The following is a 16,147-nucleotide window of genomic DNA, read 5'->3' as shown; positions in this document are numbered from 1 at the left end:
GCATATGAAAAGAGGCTGCATATATCTGGAACCCTTATTAATTTAAGCAAAGTATTTGATTCAGTGTCTCATGACATTATCACTAAAAAAAAAAAGTTAGAATACTATGGCATTGAAGATATACCACTCACCTTATTCAAATCTTATTTAAGCAATAGATTACAGCTTGTATATGCAAATAAACAGAGATCAGCAATACTCCCTATAAAAAGACGAATACCTCAAGGCTCAGTTCCTGGGCCTTTCCTGTTCATTGTCTATATTAACGATTTCTCGAATTACATACCATGTAAGAATATACTGTACGCTGATGATATAACGCTAATACTCTCAGGTGACAATTTACAAACTGTGCTGGATAACAACAGAGAAATAATGCAAATTACTAGTCACTGGTGTCAGGCCAATCAACTGTGCATAAACAATACAAAAAACAGAAGAAATAATTTTTAATCTAAAAGCTACAAAAAGGAAAAATAAAGCAGTGACACTCCTTGGACTGCACATAGACCATAAACTCTCCTGGGAAGAACACACCAATCACCTGTGCAGCAAACTAGCCTGTGTACTTTTTTTTACTGTACAAATTGAGGAACAGTGTGAGCAAACAGCTGTTATTACACTCGTAATTTGCTTTCTTCCATTCCCATCTGGAGTACGGAATTTTGCTGTGGGGTAATTCCTCAGGGGCTAAATTTATTTTCAGATGGCTAAAGAAGGCCGTCAGATGTATACTAGGATTAGCACCCAGAGATTCCTGCAGAAACCACTTTAAATATCTCAGTGTAATGGACAGTGCCCAGCGTGTACATATGTTACTGTTTAATGTATGCTAAAGAAAATCTGAACAAATTCAGCACGAGATGTGATGTGCGCGCGCGCGCGCACACACACACACACACACACACACACACACACACACACACACACACACACACAATACCAGAAATAGTCGCGTGTTGGATTTTCCTTTCTCGAGGCTAGCTGTTGTCCATAATAACTATAAACATTTGGGCAAAAAATTTTTCAATAAGTTACCACACTCAGCTCGTACAGCCCCATTTAATAAATTCAAGAGTGTATTGCAAAATTGGTTAAAATGCAGTGAATTCTATGCAACTGAGGAATTCCAAGGAAATACTCATTACAATACAAGCTTTTAATATGTGATAAAGAAATGTTTTCAATTCTTAAATAAGCTAAATAATTCTGTGCATGTAAGTGTATTGTGCTTAACTGTACTCCATTGTAAACTTTGACGAAGCCAATTGTATGAAAAATACTGAAAGGCGAATAAAAATATTCTAGTCTATTCTTTGAGTATTTCTCTCCCCTCTCCCCTCACTCCTACCGCTCCCGCACTCTCCAATTTCTATACGCTTCTTTAAGTATAAAACCAAACCACTCAGGACACCCCACTGTGGCCAGTTATTGTACCTCCACAGAGAATCTCTGCTCTCTTAGACCAATACCTTCAGCCTATTGCACCCAACCTACCCTACTATATAAAAGATACTAACCATTTCCTCCACCAACTCTCCACAGTTCCTGTACCTTTACCACATGGTGCCCTGCTCGTCATTATTGATGCCATCTCCCTTCACACTAACATCCCATTAGGGCCTTGCCAGGATTGAACACTAACTTTCCCAATGCATTCGAAACCTACAACCTCCTTCCTGGTCACCATGACCATATATTCTCACCCACAATCATTTCTCCTTTGAAAGGATCACCTACAAACCTAATGGGCACCTGCATGGCACCACCCTGTCCCAACCTATTCATGGGCCATCTAGAGGAATTTTTCCTAACCACCCAGAATCCCAAATCCCTCACCTGGTTCAGATGCACTGATGACATTTTCACAGTTTGGATCAAGGGTGAGGCCAACCCATCCACATTCCTCCAGAATCTCAACACCTTCTCCCCACTCACTTCACCTGCTTCCTCCTCAACCCAACAAGCCACCTTCCTTGATGTTGACCTCCCCCTCAGAGATGGCAACATCATTATCTCTGTCCTTATCAAACTACTAGCCAACAGCAACACCTCCACTTCAACAGTGCCACCCATTCCGTACCAACAAGTTCCTTCCATACAGCCCATGGCCGTCACATCTGTAGTGACGTTCAATCTCTCTCAGAATATACCAAGATACTGAGGCCTTCACAGACCATAATTACCCTCCCAACCTTGCACAAAAGCAGATTTCCTATGCCTTATCTCTCCAGCCAACACCTGCCTCCCATAATCCCACCGTCCAACCACAGAAGAGCATTCCCCCTCAGACTTAGTACCGGAGAAACAGAATCACTTTCTCTGCCAGGGTTTCGACTACCTCTCATTGTGCCCTGAAATAAGGTATGTCCTATACACTTTCTTTCCCACCCCTCCTCCCTCTGCCACCCACCGATCCTAAACAATATCCTTGTCCATCCCTACACAACCTCTGCTCTCAACCCCTTGCCTCATGGTTACTATCTCTGTAATACACCTAGACATGCCCTATACATGCACCACCACCACCACCACCACCACCACCACCACCACCAGTCAGGTCACAAGCATCACCTATCCCATCAAAGGCAGGGCTACCTGTGAAACCAGTCATGTGATCTACAAACTTAAATACAACCACTGTGCTGCTTTCTATGTGGGCATGACAACCAAGCTGTCTGATCGCATGAATAGACACCAGAAAACTAGACAAGAAACAGCTGGAGCACCCAGTTGTCGAGTACACTGCCCAACATTACATTCGTTTTAATGTCTGCTCCACAGCCTGTGACATCTGGATACTTCCTATGAATACCAGCTTATCTGAACTGTGCAGGTGGAAACTCTGCCCTGCAATATATCCTAATTTTCTCAACAGTCCTGGCTTCAACCTTTGTTAGTCACTGCCCACACCCACCTATCCCTTTCCCTGTTCCCACTCCAGTACTACAAAGCTCTCCATTCCACCAATGCACCCACAGCCTTTACTTCTTTTCCACTGCCCCCCCCCCCCCCTCCCCCATTCTGACCTCCCTCTAACCTCCCCATTACACCTAGCTGCCCTACCCTCTCTCCACTTTGTCCCTGTATGCTCCCATTCTGATCTCAGCAGCCAGTGTGTGTGTGTGTGTGTGTGTGTGTGTGTGTGTGTGTGTGTGTGAGAGAGAGAGAGAGAGAGAGAGAGAGAGAGAGAGAGAGAGAGAAAATTTGGATGAAGGCCTTTCTGGCCTAAAGCTTACTGACTGACCATCTTTTTTGTTGTGCCTATCTGCGACTCAGCATCTCTGCTATATGAGTAGCAATCTACCCTTTTTATAATATTCTCAATATTCTATCCTGGATTTTCCATTATTCTCTGTGAAATTCATGTACTGTATCAAAGAGACATTAACATTACAATAATCCCACTATTTTAGCAAGAGTTCTTCAGACCAATACAGAAACAGAATTCATTTTATAACCTTCTGCAATGATTTTAAAATTACTGCTGACTGAGTAGTCATTCTTTGTAACTATCCATGGCATAGTTACCATAGTAAGGAACAGAACAATAAAGCTTAGGTTGAGAAGAAAATCTGACAACTTCTAAACAGTCAAATATTATCAGCGTCAGCACTGTTTCAGTTTTGTAACCATACTTAAAATTTATTTCATTTCTGACAATCTGTATATCAGACACATTCAGACCATTTGAAATGTTCTGAGAACTTCAAACACTTCATAGTACCAGAAGTTTCCATTAATTTAAGCCTTTACACCAATTACAGTTGGGAGCAAATAGGATCAGTAGCAACTTAGAACCCTTTGGAAAATATAATTTAAGGGACAGATTCATATCCCTCATATGAGCAAATATCAATGCATAGCCTGTAAATATTGGTCTATGGTACTTTTCAATCATCACTGATGTATATACAACAGAACAAGATCTTCACTGTCATTCTAATGAGCCAAATAATAGGGCATTTGCCTAATGCCATATCTTCATGTTCAAGTTCTCATTGAACCACCTAAAACATCAACTGGAAAAACCTACCAGTTTTGACATGTTTTTGTGCTCTATTCTGTGGAGAGAAGAAAAAGTTGTTGCTTTAAATTACAGCAACTGTACACAACACAGTTGAAAATAAATACTTCAGATATTGTTATTTCTTTTTTTAAATAGCTGGCAGTTAAGCCAGTTTAATTTTTTTTAATTTCGTTTCTGTCATAAGCATACGGATTCAGGACATGCGACACTGCCTATCACCTTCTGCACAGCCATGACTTATGCTTCTCAACAACATATATTAAAAATACAACAAATTCTCAGTACTAAATTTTTTTGGCACACTGAAGACATAATAAAATTCATATCCTATATAATTTATCGGCACACTGGCAGAGACAGACAGTTTCAAAGAGTTTCATCACTCAGGTTACCACATAACTTTAGTTTCATAATTACTCAAAAAGAGACTTTTGTACATGTTTATCGGAAGACTGATATCACATCTGCAACCTCTAGGAGACATGGAAACTCTTCAAAAAACAATGTAGTACTTCTGGACAGTCTTAATGTAACAGAATTTGTCTCTTAAAAAGGAATTACACTGCAGATCAAATGGTTCCATAAGCCTGCGTACAGGGAGGGGGGGGGGGCCCTGGAGTGGGAAACTGTCTCAAAACAGGCTATTCTTGTAATTCTTTCAACAACAATCTCAACGCCCGAAGCCTTCTCCAAACACTTGCATTTTCTTTAATACAAGTGAGCTTTAAGGATCAAGACAGTGTTCCTTGTCAGACGTTTCCCTTCCACAATGTGCTTTTCTTTTTAAATACAACCACTTTCCCTGTCAAATCACAATTTGCTTCTCACCTTGCAATGTCTTGGTGAGAGTAGTCTGCAATCAATTTCATTTATGATGTGCTGTCTGAAATGCACTGTTTCTTGCAATTTTTGTTCCCGTTTTCCTTTTTCCTTCAGAAAGTCAGCAGCAGTTTGCCTTAAATCAAAGAATTGTTCCAGACATGCCTGTTGACAATCAATGTCCTTTGCAGTAATATATAATGTCTCCATACTTTTTGTGCAGCACCATGAAAAACTGTTACAATTAACAGTGTAATACATTTGACTTCAGCAAAATTACTATTCTTATCACTAATTTCATCATTTGCTCCATGCCTACAAATTTAACACGAAATGCTTCTAGATGTATAGAACGATGAGACCCACATAAATCTTTCTTTCGATTACTGTAATTTTTTTTCTTTTTTCATTGTTAACTGAATCTTTAAAGTTTTTCTGCATGGTGTTAAAGATTTCACTAGGAAATTCGCAGTAACCATCAAAGTCCTCTCTAATGTGCAAAGTATTCAACTAAATATATGGTATGTGCAGATGGTTGTGTGTGCGTGCGCGCACGCAAGCGAGTGTATAACTGTCCTTTTTTCCCCTTAAGGTAAGTCTTTCCGCTCCCGAGATTGGAATGACTCCTTACCCTCTCCCTTAAAACCCACATCCTCTCCTTCCCTCTTTCCTGATGAAGCAGCCGTTGGATGCGAAAGCTTGAATTTTATGTGTATGTTTGTGTGTCTGTCTACATGCCAGCGCTTTCGTTTGGTTAAGTTACATCATCTTTGTTTTTAGATATATTTTTCCCACGTGGAATGTTTATGTTTCCCTCTATATATATATATGAATTAATAGAGGGAAACATTCCACGTGGGAAAAATATATCTAAAAAGAAAGATGATGAAACTTACCAAACAAAAGCGCTGGCAGGTCGATAGACACACAAAGAAACACAAACATACACACAAAATTCTAGCTTTCGCAACCTATGGTTGCCTCGTCAGGAAAGAGGGAAGGAGAAGGAAAGACAAAAGGATATGGGTTTTAAGGGAGAGGGTAAGGAGTCATTCCAATCCCGGGAGCGGAAAGACTTACCTTAGGGGGAAAAAAGGACAGGTATACACTCGCACACACACACATATCCATCCACACATACACAGACACAAGCAGACAAAATGTCTGCTTGTGTCTGTGTATGTGTGGATGGATATGTGTGTGTGTGCGAGTGTATACCTGTCCATTTTTTCCCCCTAAGGTAAGTCTTTCCGCTCCCGGGATTGGAATGACTCCTTACCCTCTCCCTTAAAACCCACATCCTTTCGTCTTTCCCTCTCCTTCCCTCTTTCCCGATGAAGCAACCGTTGGTTGCGAAAGCTCGAATTTTGTGTGTATGTTTGTGTGTCTATTGACCTGCCAGCACTATCGTTTGGTAAGTCACATCATCTTTGTTTTTTTGATATATTTTTCCCATGTGGAATGTTTCCCTCTATATATTTGGGTGGGTGGAGCACCTGCCCTCTCTCTAACTCATAAAACAGATTTGTATGAAAGCTAACAGAACTCTCAGTCAAGCTCACGTGTCTTCTCATGGCTCAGTGCCAATACAGCTAGCTAGATTCAAGAGATAACGATTACTTTGTTTCATCTACAGGACTGCCTATATATATATATATATATATATATATAGGAAAAATATATCTAAAAACAAAGATGATGTGACTTACCAAATGAAAGTGCTGGCTGGTCGACAGACACACAAACAAACACCCTTTTTCCCCCTAAGGTAAGTCTTTCCGCTCCCGGGATTGGAATGACTCCTTACCCTCTCCCTTAAAACCCACATCCTTTCGTCTTTCCCTCTCCTTCCCTCTTTCCTGATGAGGCAACAGTTTGTTGCGAAAGCTTGAATTTTGTGTGTATGTTCGTGTTTGTTTGTGTGTCTGTCGACCTGCCAGCACTTTCATTTGGTAAGTCACATCATCTTTGTTTTTTTATATACATATATATACTCAAAAGAGCATTTTAAACTATCTTATTACATGTAGCTAAATGTAGAAGTATAAATGTTACTCAACACAGATTTCCCTTGCCAGTGTGTATACAATGCCGGGCAAAAGATGACCAATTCTCACGTCAACAAGGAAAATATCAATTTATCTAACAAATTATCAACACTCTTCTATATACATCTCATGCACAGCACTGTAATCTTTGGTTATCGACAGTTATATTTATCTCATTTTATTCAATAATTTGTGGAACTTATTTCACAATTCGTAACCTTTCTGTCTTGATTTATAATTAAATTTAATTTTATGTTTTAGTACTGAGAATCAAAAGTTCTGTATTATGCTCTTTAAAAAGGGGGGGGGGGGGGGGGCAAGCCTTACTTGGGTTGCTTAGGGAAGTACACTGATTGCTTACAATGTTAGGAATTCGTTTCTTTTCCAAACACTGTAAGGTTGTAAAGCCCACACCTTTATCCTTATTAAACAGTTGTAAATGCCAAATTGACAAACCTTTAGCTTACTAACAAACTGTTAATCCATAATGGTAGGAAAAAACATTATACTTCAATTTCTTCAGTTTATTCATCTGAAATGATTAACTGGAAGCAAGCAGCAAAGAATAATCAAGTGTGGCTGCAGATCCAATTACCAATTTGCTCACTACAAATTTTTATTTGTTTCTGGTATACTTGAAAAGCTTTATCAAAAGATTGCCAGACAATCTATTACATAAACAAACCTACATAAGGAACTTACAAACCTGGTGTTACACATATATGATTACATTTGCCACAAGACTGACATGATCCACCACTTACAGCCTCTGCTGGACAGGGACTTACATCTCCTGTCATCTGCCTGTTTTTTTTTCTATAATTGAATGTCCAGAATAGGTATAAGACACACAAGACACAAACTTTTGAGATATTTTACTTTCACTGCAGAAGCTTGGCTAGCAAAAAAACAAAAAAAAGGAACATTTACATAATCATGCCAGCCTACTTCTGGGCACACTTTGCACAATTTTATTAACATGTTATAGACCAAAAATAAAAATTATTTAACCCAATTTGTGATTATTTTTTCTTACTTTTATTCTACTAATCCATATTTAAAATGCCTTTATAACTGGTAGATTAAAAGAAATTAACAATGATATTTCTGATCTGGAAACATACTGTCGAATTGTGTAGCTACATGGCAGCTCTACATCAACAGTAACTGATTAAACAGTCATAAAGATTATTAAATTCCATCAGAAGTACAGCAAATTAACAAACAAAATGTCACTAAACTACTAATCATAATAAATCTGTAGAATTCAACTACAAATCTCAGAAAATTAGAGCTCAACCAGATAATATCTGGTCACTGAAAACATGATGGTGGTAGTATTGGATTTAGGGAATGCAGAACAGTTTTAGGAACGTTGAACACTTTTGTTTTATTAATTTGAATTTACAATAGCTATAACTTTTAATTCCCTATGCTGAAGTGCTAATGATTACAGAACGTTTAACTGAGGCCACAAACTGCCTGCATTGTATAATCACTTTATGCGACTTCAATCCAAAGTAACATTTTCAAGCAATACATACGAAAATTAATGCCGTAACATTAATACCTAACCCTCGTATAGCTCCTGGGTTTCACATGGAAGCAAGCAGTAGCAGCAGCAACAGGGAGTGGAAAACTGAAGGGATTACAGAGGAATAATGTCTTGGAAGATTTCCAAATCAATCATTGGAATAGAAGGTTAATGAAGTTACACTCGTACAGGAATTTGTTCACGGTGTTGAACTTTCATGGCACACATTTCCACAATTCTGTCACACTTCCACAAACACACAAGAAGCATCCAAAACATTCACAACAAGGTTTACATATAAAACACATTTGTCAGTCCATTTGTCGTTGGCAAATCAAGCATTCATACTTCTCAAATATTAAATAGCACTCTCAGCAACAAGCATATACACATCCATAAACTAGCACACACTATCATACACTACACATAGGCTCATTGATACAATGCAGTTTACGTACTTCCATGCCTTTGGAAGGGTACTGAACACACTTCGGCTGGCATGTAATTTATTCACAGGCACACAGGGACGCAAGTATCACACATCAGTCAGAAATACACGAGGAGGTCCAAGCTCAATAAGAAATACCATACTTATTCCTGAGTATTTTCACAACGGAAACCAGACTAGCAAATGATAAATGCATAATCTGTTGCAATGGTCACACTCCAGAATCAGCGTAGAAAAATAATGACCCACAACATGAGAAATGTGACCACATAACCAAGCTCAATTCATTTCTATTCATTCAACACCCAATGTGCGGAAATGCTCATGAGGACCTCCTCAAATCACAGAATTTTTTTGGTTCAGGTCAGTGAGTTACCTTGGACTTTTTATTATCTATGTCACCTAAAAACAAGACTTACAAATAGTTACAAATTTACACAACCATCCTTATGGGTTTGTGAAGTAATCTGATAATATGATTACTTACATGCTCCAATAATGAGCAAAACAGCCATCAAACAATATAACGAAACCTGACTCCACTATACAAATTAAACTCAGCAATATATAAAAATATTTCGGATCTCACTTACAGGAAGGTCTAGCAGAGACTCCTTATGAACAATTAAATTGTACAGCGCAGAATTTGTAACATTTACTTACCCCTGATCATAAACTAGGAGTAATACTGACCTGTCCTTTAAAATAGGGCAGACGATAAACGCAACATAATTTTTCATTCATATCAAAGCCACTGAGATCAATTATTCTCAGCTTATTATGCTTTTATAAAGGCACTTCAATCAACAAATTTTCATCACTGAAATAAATATCAGCAGTTAAGTGAGTGATGTGCCTTTTATGGTAAAAAAGTCTCAAGTATCTAACCAAAGCACTTCACATCTTGGTAACAAATCTGACCAGTAAGATATGTCAGTTGCACTGCAACATTTAAACATACTTCCTCTGCTGGAAAATACTGTAATTTTTTCATGTTTACAATTTCCTGAGCAAGAAAAAACACACAATGTGCAGAGGAGGAAATGCTACATGCGTCGATCAGAAGATAAGGCGTACAGTAAGACATTTGTCGTTAAAAAATTATATATTTTGTGTAATCAGAATTAGCCTCGAATGATCCACACGCATCTTCTTCCATCCTTCCTCACACTGCATCACATCTTGTCGAGTTGCGTCGATCGGTCGGTCCATAGTCTTCAAGCACACTCTTTCGCCCTGGTAGGTGCGTCCCTCTCACAACAAACAACCAGACACACGCTCGTTCGTTCGCACATACTTCGTTTCCAGTAACTGTGCACACGAATATTTATCACTGTACTATTTTGTTTTCTTTTATTCATTATAAATCAATCGCTCACTCTGTTGCACTGCCTTTCACCCTGGACGAGCCTTCAGAGTGGAGTGGGGATTTGCAGACAACCAAAAGTAGGAATAATATTGAGAAAGTATTTCATCCAAATTTCTTCATGTGGGATTATACATACAGAGGCGGATCTGTAAAGGGAAAATTCTTAGCTTCAGAACCAAAACTGGAAAAACATGAATATTTCTACAAAGACTTAACAATCGTACATTTTTGTTGTGGAGATTGGTATTATCTTTCCAGTCTCACTACCATTCATTTTAACATCCATACAACACGAACTCCTCTGCACACCAGTGCCATGAAACAACACTTCGCAAACTTTTCCAGTTAAAGTTACTCTGGATTTTAAATATCAACCAGCAGCTACTATGTGTAGAGTCTAAGCAACATATTACCACCGCAGAAATTACTGTAAGTGTAACATCCTACCCATTTCTGTGATCCTTATGAATAAAGTCTTTATTTTAAAAGGAAATCATCTCATTTCCATTACCTCATAAATTTTAGCTTGAAGAAAATTTGTTTATCATCTTCAAAATGATCAAAATATTATAAACTTTACACCAACTGCCCTTTAAATGCTGCAATTCATGAAGTGTTACGTTAAGTCAACATTTTCATGTAATGTTGTTTGCATTAGTGTTTCACAGGTTAGAACTAACATGAATAAGTGTGTTACTCACCAACTGGAGGCTGGTGTGGCTGCAGCAGATTTCAGCTTACGCACTTCTCTCGTGGCCCAAGTAGCAAGAGTTTTAGTCTTTGTGACACGGGATCGACGACCCTGCGTCAATAATTCTGTAATGGGCTCCACATCCAATAGCTGTAGCATCTTAGCACCAAATGCTGTACACAGGTCACTGCAATCAATTACAAAGAGAAAAGGTAAGCCGAACACCACCAGGGGTAATTCAGTGGACAACAGGACATTCAGATACCTGAGTATCACAGTTATTCAGTTAGCACAATAAAATAATGCAGAGTTAAAAAGAATGGTTACCAACAAACACCTCATTGGCTTGACTTGTTTTACATGAGATCATTCGAATCACACTGCAACTTCTAAACGAAGACAAAAAATTAGTTTTAAATTTGAATATTTTTAACATGGAGCAGCAGAGTCAACAACTGTAAAATGTAATTATATTAAATTTCAGCCTCCAGTTGCATAAGCAAAGAACTTTACCTAGGTTTCGGCTATAATAATGTAGCCTTCTTCAGAAATGCCATAATATAAGATTAAAATTAAAACATGCCGGATATTGGCCTTGTCAAAGTTGAAATTTTAGTACTACAGTACATAGTCAAAAGACTGCGTCACTTCTACCAATGTTTTGCCGATAGGCCACACAAACGGGCCAGACAGGTGGGCCGTGGGTGCAGAGTCTTAACAGAGTTATGACATGTTTTAATGTTAATCTTATATTATGACATTTCTGAAGAAGGCTACATTATTATAGCCAAAACCTAGATAAAGTTTCTTCGCTTATCCAACTGGTGGTTAAAATTTAATATAGTTTTAAATTTTCCAAAATTGATCATGTTTTACTGTAGTAATAACATGGTAAAATTACTATAAACAACACAATATTTAAATAATAACTCCAGCCATCAGAAACTCATTATGCTACTAATATGAATCTCATTTTCAATAAATTCATGCTTGTCTACATCAAAACAAAGCATACAAATGTAAACCAACTATAAATAGTACCTCATATACAGTAGTGTTATGAAAATCGTCACACAAATTCTCTGTCAATATTAAAAAAAAGGGGGCGGGGCAGGTTGTTATTTAATGCTGAAAATAGTAATCCATTGGTCTACTTTCTGTAAAATGATGATCTGACTAATGCTTTTGCCTCTTATGTTGCAAAATACCAACAAGCACTAAACAAAGTGCCAGAAATTGAACATGACGACAAAGATAGAACAGTGGGCATTCACATTTCTAAAAGCTTCTCAATCATACTTGACGACACATGGTAATTTTTCTTAGTATCTATTCCTTAATTACCTAAATCATGTAAACAACTCCCAAACCACTACATTGATTCTTTAACACACAAATACACTGAAACACAGGTGCATAAGATTTTTGTAACAATAAGTTTAAGGAAAAAGATTTTCAACATTTATACACACGTTGTTTGTATCTCTGCTTTCCAGCTTAAGGCAACTTATTTCTCATTCTGTACAATCTCTGGAATGTGTATGTTCCTGCTTCATGTTTGTGCACCATTTAATGATAAAAATGTATATTTATACTGACACTCAGGTTTCTATCTGTTAGAACACTTTTAAGAAGCTTTAATATTTTTTTTACAATTTGTAATTCCATTTCCGTTTTATAAAAACAAGTGATGAATTATACCTTGTTTCTAGTTAAATGAATTTTAAAACAATAGGTCAAGTCACATTCAGGAAACTAAACTGAAATGTAGTCTACTGATCCACCTGAAGATGAGGATGTATGCCTCAAAATACACTGTGGGAGAAAATAAGTGAGTGGTACAATTCACTGTTTTAATTTATCTTTTACATGACATTTTTAAGTTCTACTCTTCTTATTTTATCATTCGACGTGCAAATAATAAAAGCAAATAGTAACAATATATTAATACATTAAGAAGTGAGCTGTAATAAACTGTGACTGCAGGAATTCTGATATAACCTACAGTTAAAAGTGCTCTACTGTGACACGTCAAGACTATAGTGTTTCCTAAAATTTGAGATAAAAGCTATTTCACAGAAGCAGTATAATAACGTTATGCCCACTTTTCTCTCTAAAATAGTTCCTCTGAGTAGTAGTTGTAGTAGTAAATCACATTAACAGACAAACTAATATTTCAATTCAACAACAACTATAGTAACTAAAAAATATTACGTAATACTCCACGCATTGAAAGATAAAGTTTTAGAACAAGGTAACGACTACCCTCACAAAAACCATGGCAAATGATACAAACCCAATGAGTCCTGCACAGCATGCAACATTGCTGTCATTTCTATCAGCATCTTGAGCAATAACTGTTATGAATTGTACAATATATGGCACATGTGGTTCCATAAGCTGAACATCTGGGCTTGGAGTCTGGCCGTCACCTTTCAAGCCTTGTACAATACCAGTATAGGCTTCCAACACACCTTCACGTAAATCGTTCAGGTAATCAATCATGTCAAAATCATTCTGAAAAAACAACGAACATTGTTGCAGAACATAGGAAAATCTGACTATCCATCTTATGTTCTTTAACAGTAAGTAGGTAACATTACATAGATACATATTAATAATCCAAAGATTGCTTTTTAAACTATTCTTTACTGTAGAAGTGTTCCAGAGAAAGACAGATATACAGACCTAATGGAAGAGCTGGGAACTATCACATTACACTAAAATACCAAATTCTCAAATTCTCTTTTGAATGAACAAATCTAACTGAAAAACAAAAGTACAGGTTAGCAATATTTTACATTGCCATTTAGTCTTAATGCATCGCAGTTCCGTGTATTATGTACCCAAGCACCTCTCCAGGGGACACCACCTTGACGAAGCGCTGTCCGTGCGGGTGGAGAGGCTTGCGTATCCGCGGGAAGCTGAGGGCTATGCCAAAGGTAGAGGACCTACTGCCGGAAAGACCTCAACCGATGGATCAGACTAAGAGTGTCCCACAACATCCCTTCTTCCCTATCCCTGACCCAACCCAAGGTGTGATGCGATCCATACCGAGGGGTGCTTGGCACATGGGAAAATGTGTCTCAAACGGAGCCTCAGGGATACCCGGCGACCTCCCAGAGTAATTAGCCTTACACAGCGTGGGGTATTCGTGGTGTGGACCTTCTAGATCCCCAAATCTCGTGGGACCGACATTGACATGATTACAGAAAAAGAAACTGAGGGGCAAATTGAGACCTCAGATACCCAAACATCGGGGACTGAATCGATGGAAGGCACTTACACTACTGAATCAGGGTCTAGACCTGAGCCAGAAGTGGGAACTGTAACCGAGAAGCTAGACCAGATTAAGATCAAAGGCTTGTCTGGGGCCCAAAGGAGGAAGCTACTCAGGGAACAGAGGGAAAAGGAAGGAAAAGAATGGCTTCCTAAACACAAACAGAAGGAAGTAAAGGGACTAGAACCCAAGACCCCCAGAAAAAAACTGTCTCAGGTTGAAGGGGACACCCAGACCCCCACAACGTCAAAGACAGGTAGTAAGCGGATAAGGGAGGAATCAAAGACTCCCTCCTCCCTGCGTAAGCGAGTCCAGAAAAAACCGAGGCAAGAAATAGGGAAACAGACCTATAGTACTGCAGTCTCGGTTTTTAGGATGGCAGTTATCCAGGAAGGTTATCCACTGGTGGCCATTACCTTGCAGCAGGAGGAACTAGTACAGATGGCCCCCTGAAAAGATTGGGGGGGGGGGGGGGGGGGGGGACACTGGACACTGGCCCAGGTCCCAACTTCAGGAGGGTCTATCTAGACCGTGGTGCACTCATTTTTGTCTGTGACGGGGTGCACACAGTAGAATCGCTTTAAGGACAAGGTGCCCATGATATCCTCGTGGGAAGATGTGAAGCTGCTGGTCAAGACGGCAGCAGAGCTTCTTAAAACCGCAAAGATATCATTATGGGTACCCAAGATCCTTAAGGAAGTCTCCCCCAAGACTGTTCGGAAAAGTCCTGACAGAAGACTGGAGAGTGATTAACCAGAAGGTTGCTCCGGAAGGACGAACCCTGGTGGTGGAGGTTGGTGGGAAGTCACTGAAGGCGATGCGGGAGCAGGACCTGAAACTGTTTTTATGGTTCTTGCAAGTCACCATTAGGATTCTCAAAGACCGCAAAGATTGCAGTAAGATGGAGCCTGGAGGTGCTGCAGATTAATCTGCAGCACAGTAAAGGGGCCTCTGCTGCCCTGAGCCACTGCCTGAGGAGACAGGAAGTGGGCATGGCCCTGATACAAGAACCCTATTTATACAAAGGGGGTGTACCGGCCTCTGACGCACTGGAGGTAAGCTGATCTATGCTAGAAATCTAAGAAACTCCAGAACACGCATCTATGTTAAAAACGGCATTTCTTTCATGCCAATGATAGATTTCTGCTCTAGCGACTTAGTGACTATCAAAATGCAGCAATGTGAGGAAGGTATCACGAGGGAAATTGTCTTGGCCTCAGCATACCTTCCTTACGAAGACAGTTCTCCCCCTCCCTTGGAGGTGAGGAGATTGGTAGAGACTTGCCATCGGCAAGGTGACCAACTGCTGGTGGGGTGCAATGCCAATGCCCCCAACCTAGTGTGGGGCAGCAAGGACACTAACAGTAGAGGTGAGTACCTTCTTGAATTCCTCTTAGCTAACAACTTGGAGGTCCTGAATAGGGGCAATGAACCTACATTCAGGAATAGCAGAAGGGAAGAAGTAATTGAAATAACATTTGGTTCCATGACGATGGGTAGCTATGTCAAACAATGGCATGTGATGTTGGAGCCATCCTCATCGGACCACATGTACATTAAAGTCAAGGTTTAAATGGGAATCAGACCATGACTTATAGAAATCCCAGGAAAACAGACTGGGAGACATACAGGAGAGACCTTGACTTAGGGTCATCAGAAATTAAAACCACGATAAGGAAGCCAGTAGAATTTGAGGAAGTAGCAGAGGCTGTTACCTCTGCCATAGTGACCTCATATCAGGATAACTGCACAATCACCATGAAGTGCACAAATAGGAGTGTTCCTTGGTGGAATAACAAATTGGAAACGCAAAGAAAACAGGTACGGAGACTGTTTAATATTGCGAGACGCAAAGGACAATGGGCTAAATATCGTGAGGCCCTTGTCAATTACAACCTTGCAATAAGACAAGCAAAGGAGGCATCCTG

At 39.2% G+C, this 16,147-nt stretch overlaps 1 protein-coding gene across 2 annotated transcripts in view; it reads right to left on the bottom strand.

The window, feature by feature from the left end:
* Positions 1-7,488: 7,488 nt before the first annotated feature.
* LOC126483739 (importin subunit beta-1) overlaps positions 7,489-16,147 on the bottom strand; it is a 52,018-nt gene continuing 43,359 nt past the window's right edge. Inside the window, exons 14-16 of one of the 2 annotated variants that reach the window (XM_050106868.1) lie at positions 13,236-13,456; positions 10,950-11,126; positions 7,489-10,394 (exon numbers count right to left, since the gene is read on the bottom strand). In XM_050106868.1, the coding sequence (XP_049962825.1) occupies position 10,394; positions 10,950-11,126; positions 13,236-13,456 (399 nt within the window). In that variant the 3' untranslated portion in view covers positions 7,489-10,393. Of the gene's footprint in view, positions 10,395-10,945; positions 11,127-13,235; positions 13,457-16,147 lie in introns of those variants that run through there. The other variant, XM_050106867.1, reaches the window with a different exon arrangement.

The sequence above is a fragment of the Schistocerca serialis genome, chromosome 6, assembly GCF_023864345.2.
Source record: "Schistocerca serialis cubense isolate TAMUIC-IGC-003099 chromosome 6, iqSchSeri2.2, whole genome shotgun sequence".
Lineage (NCBI taxonomy): Eukaryota > Metazoa > Arthropoda > Insecta > Orthoptera > Acrididae > Schistocerca > Schistocerca serialis.
This window is presented reverse-complemented; position numbering and strand designations above follow the sequence as displayed.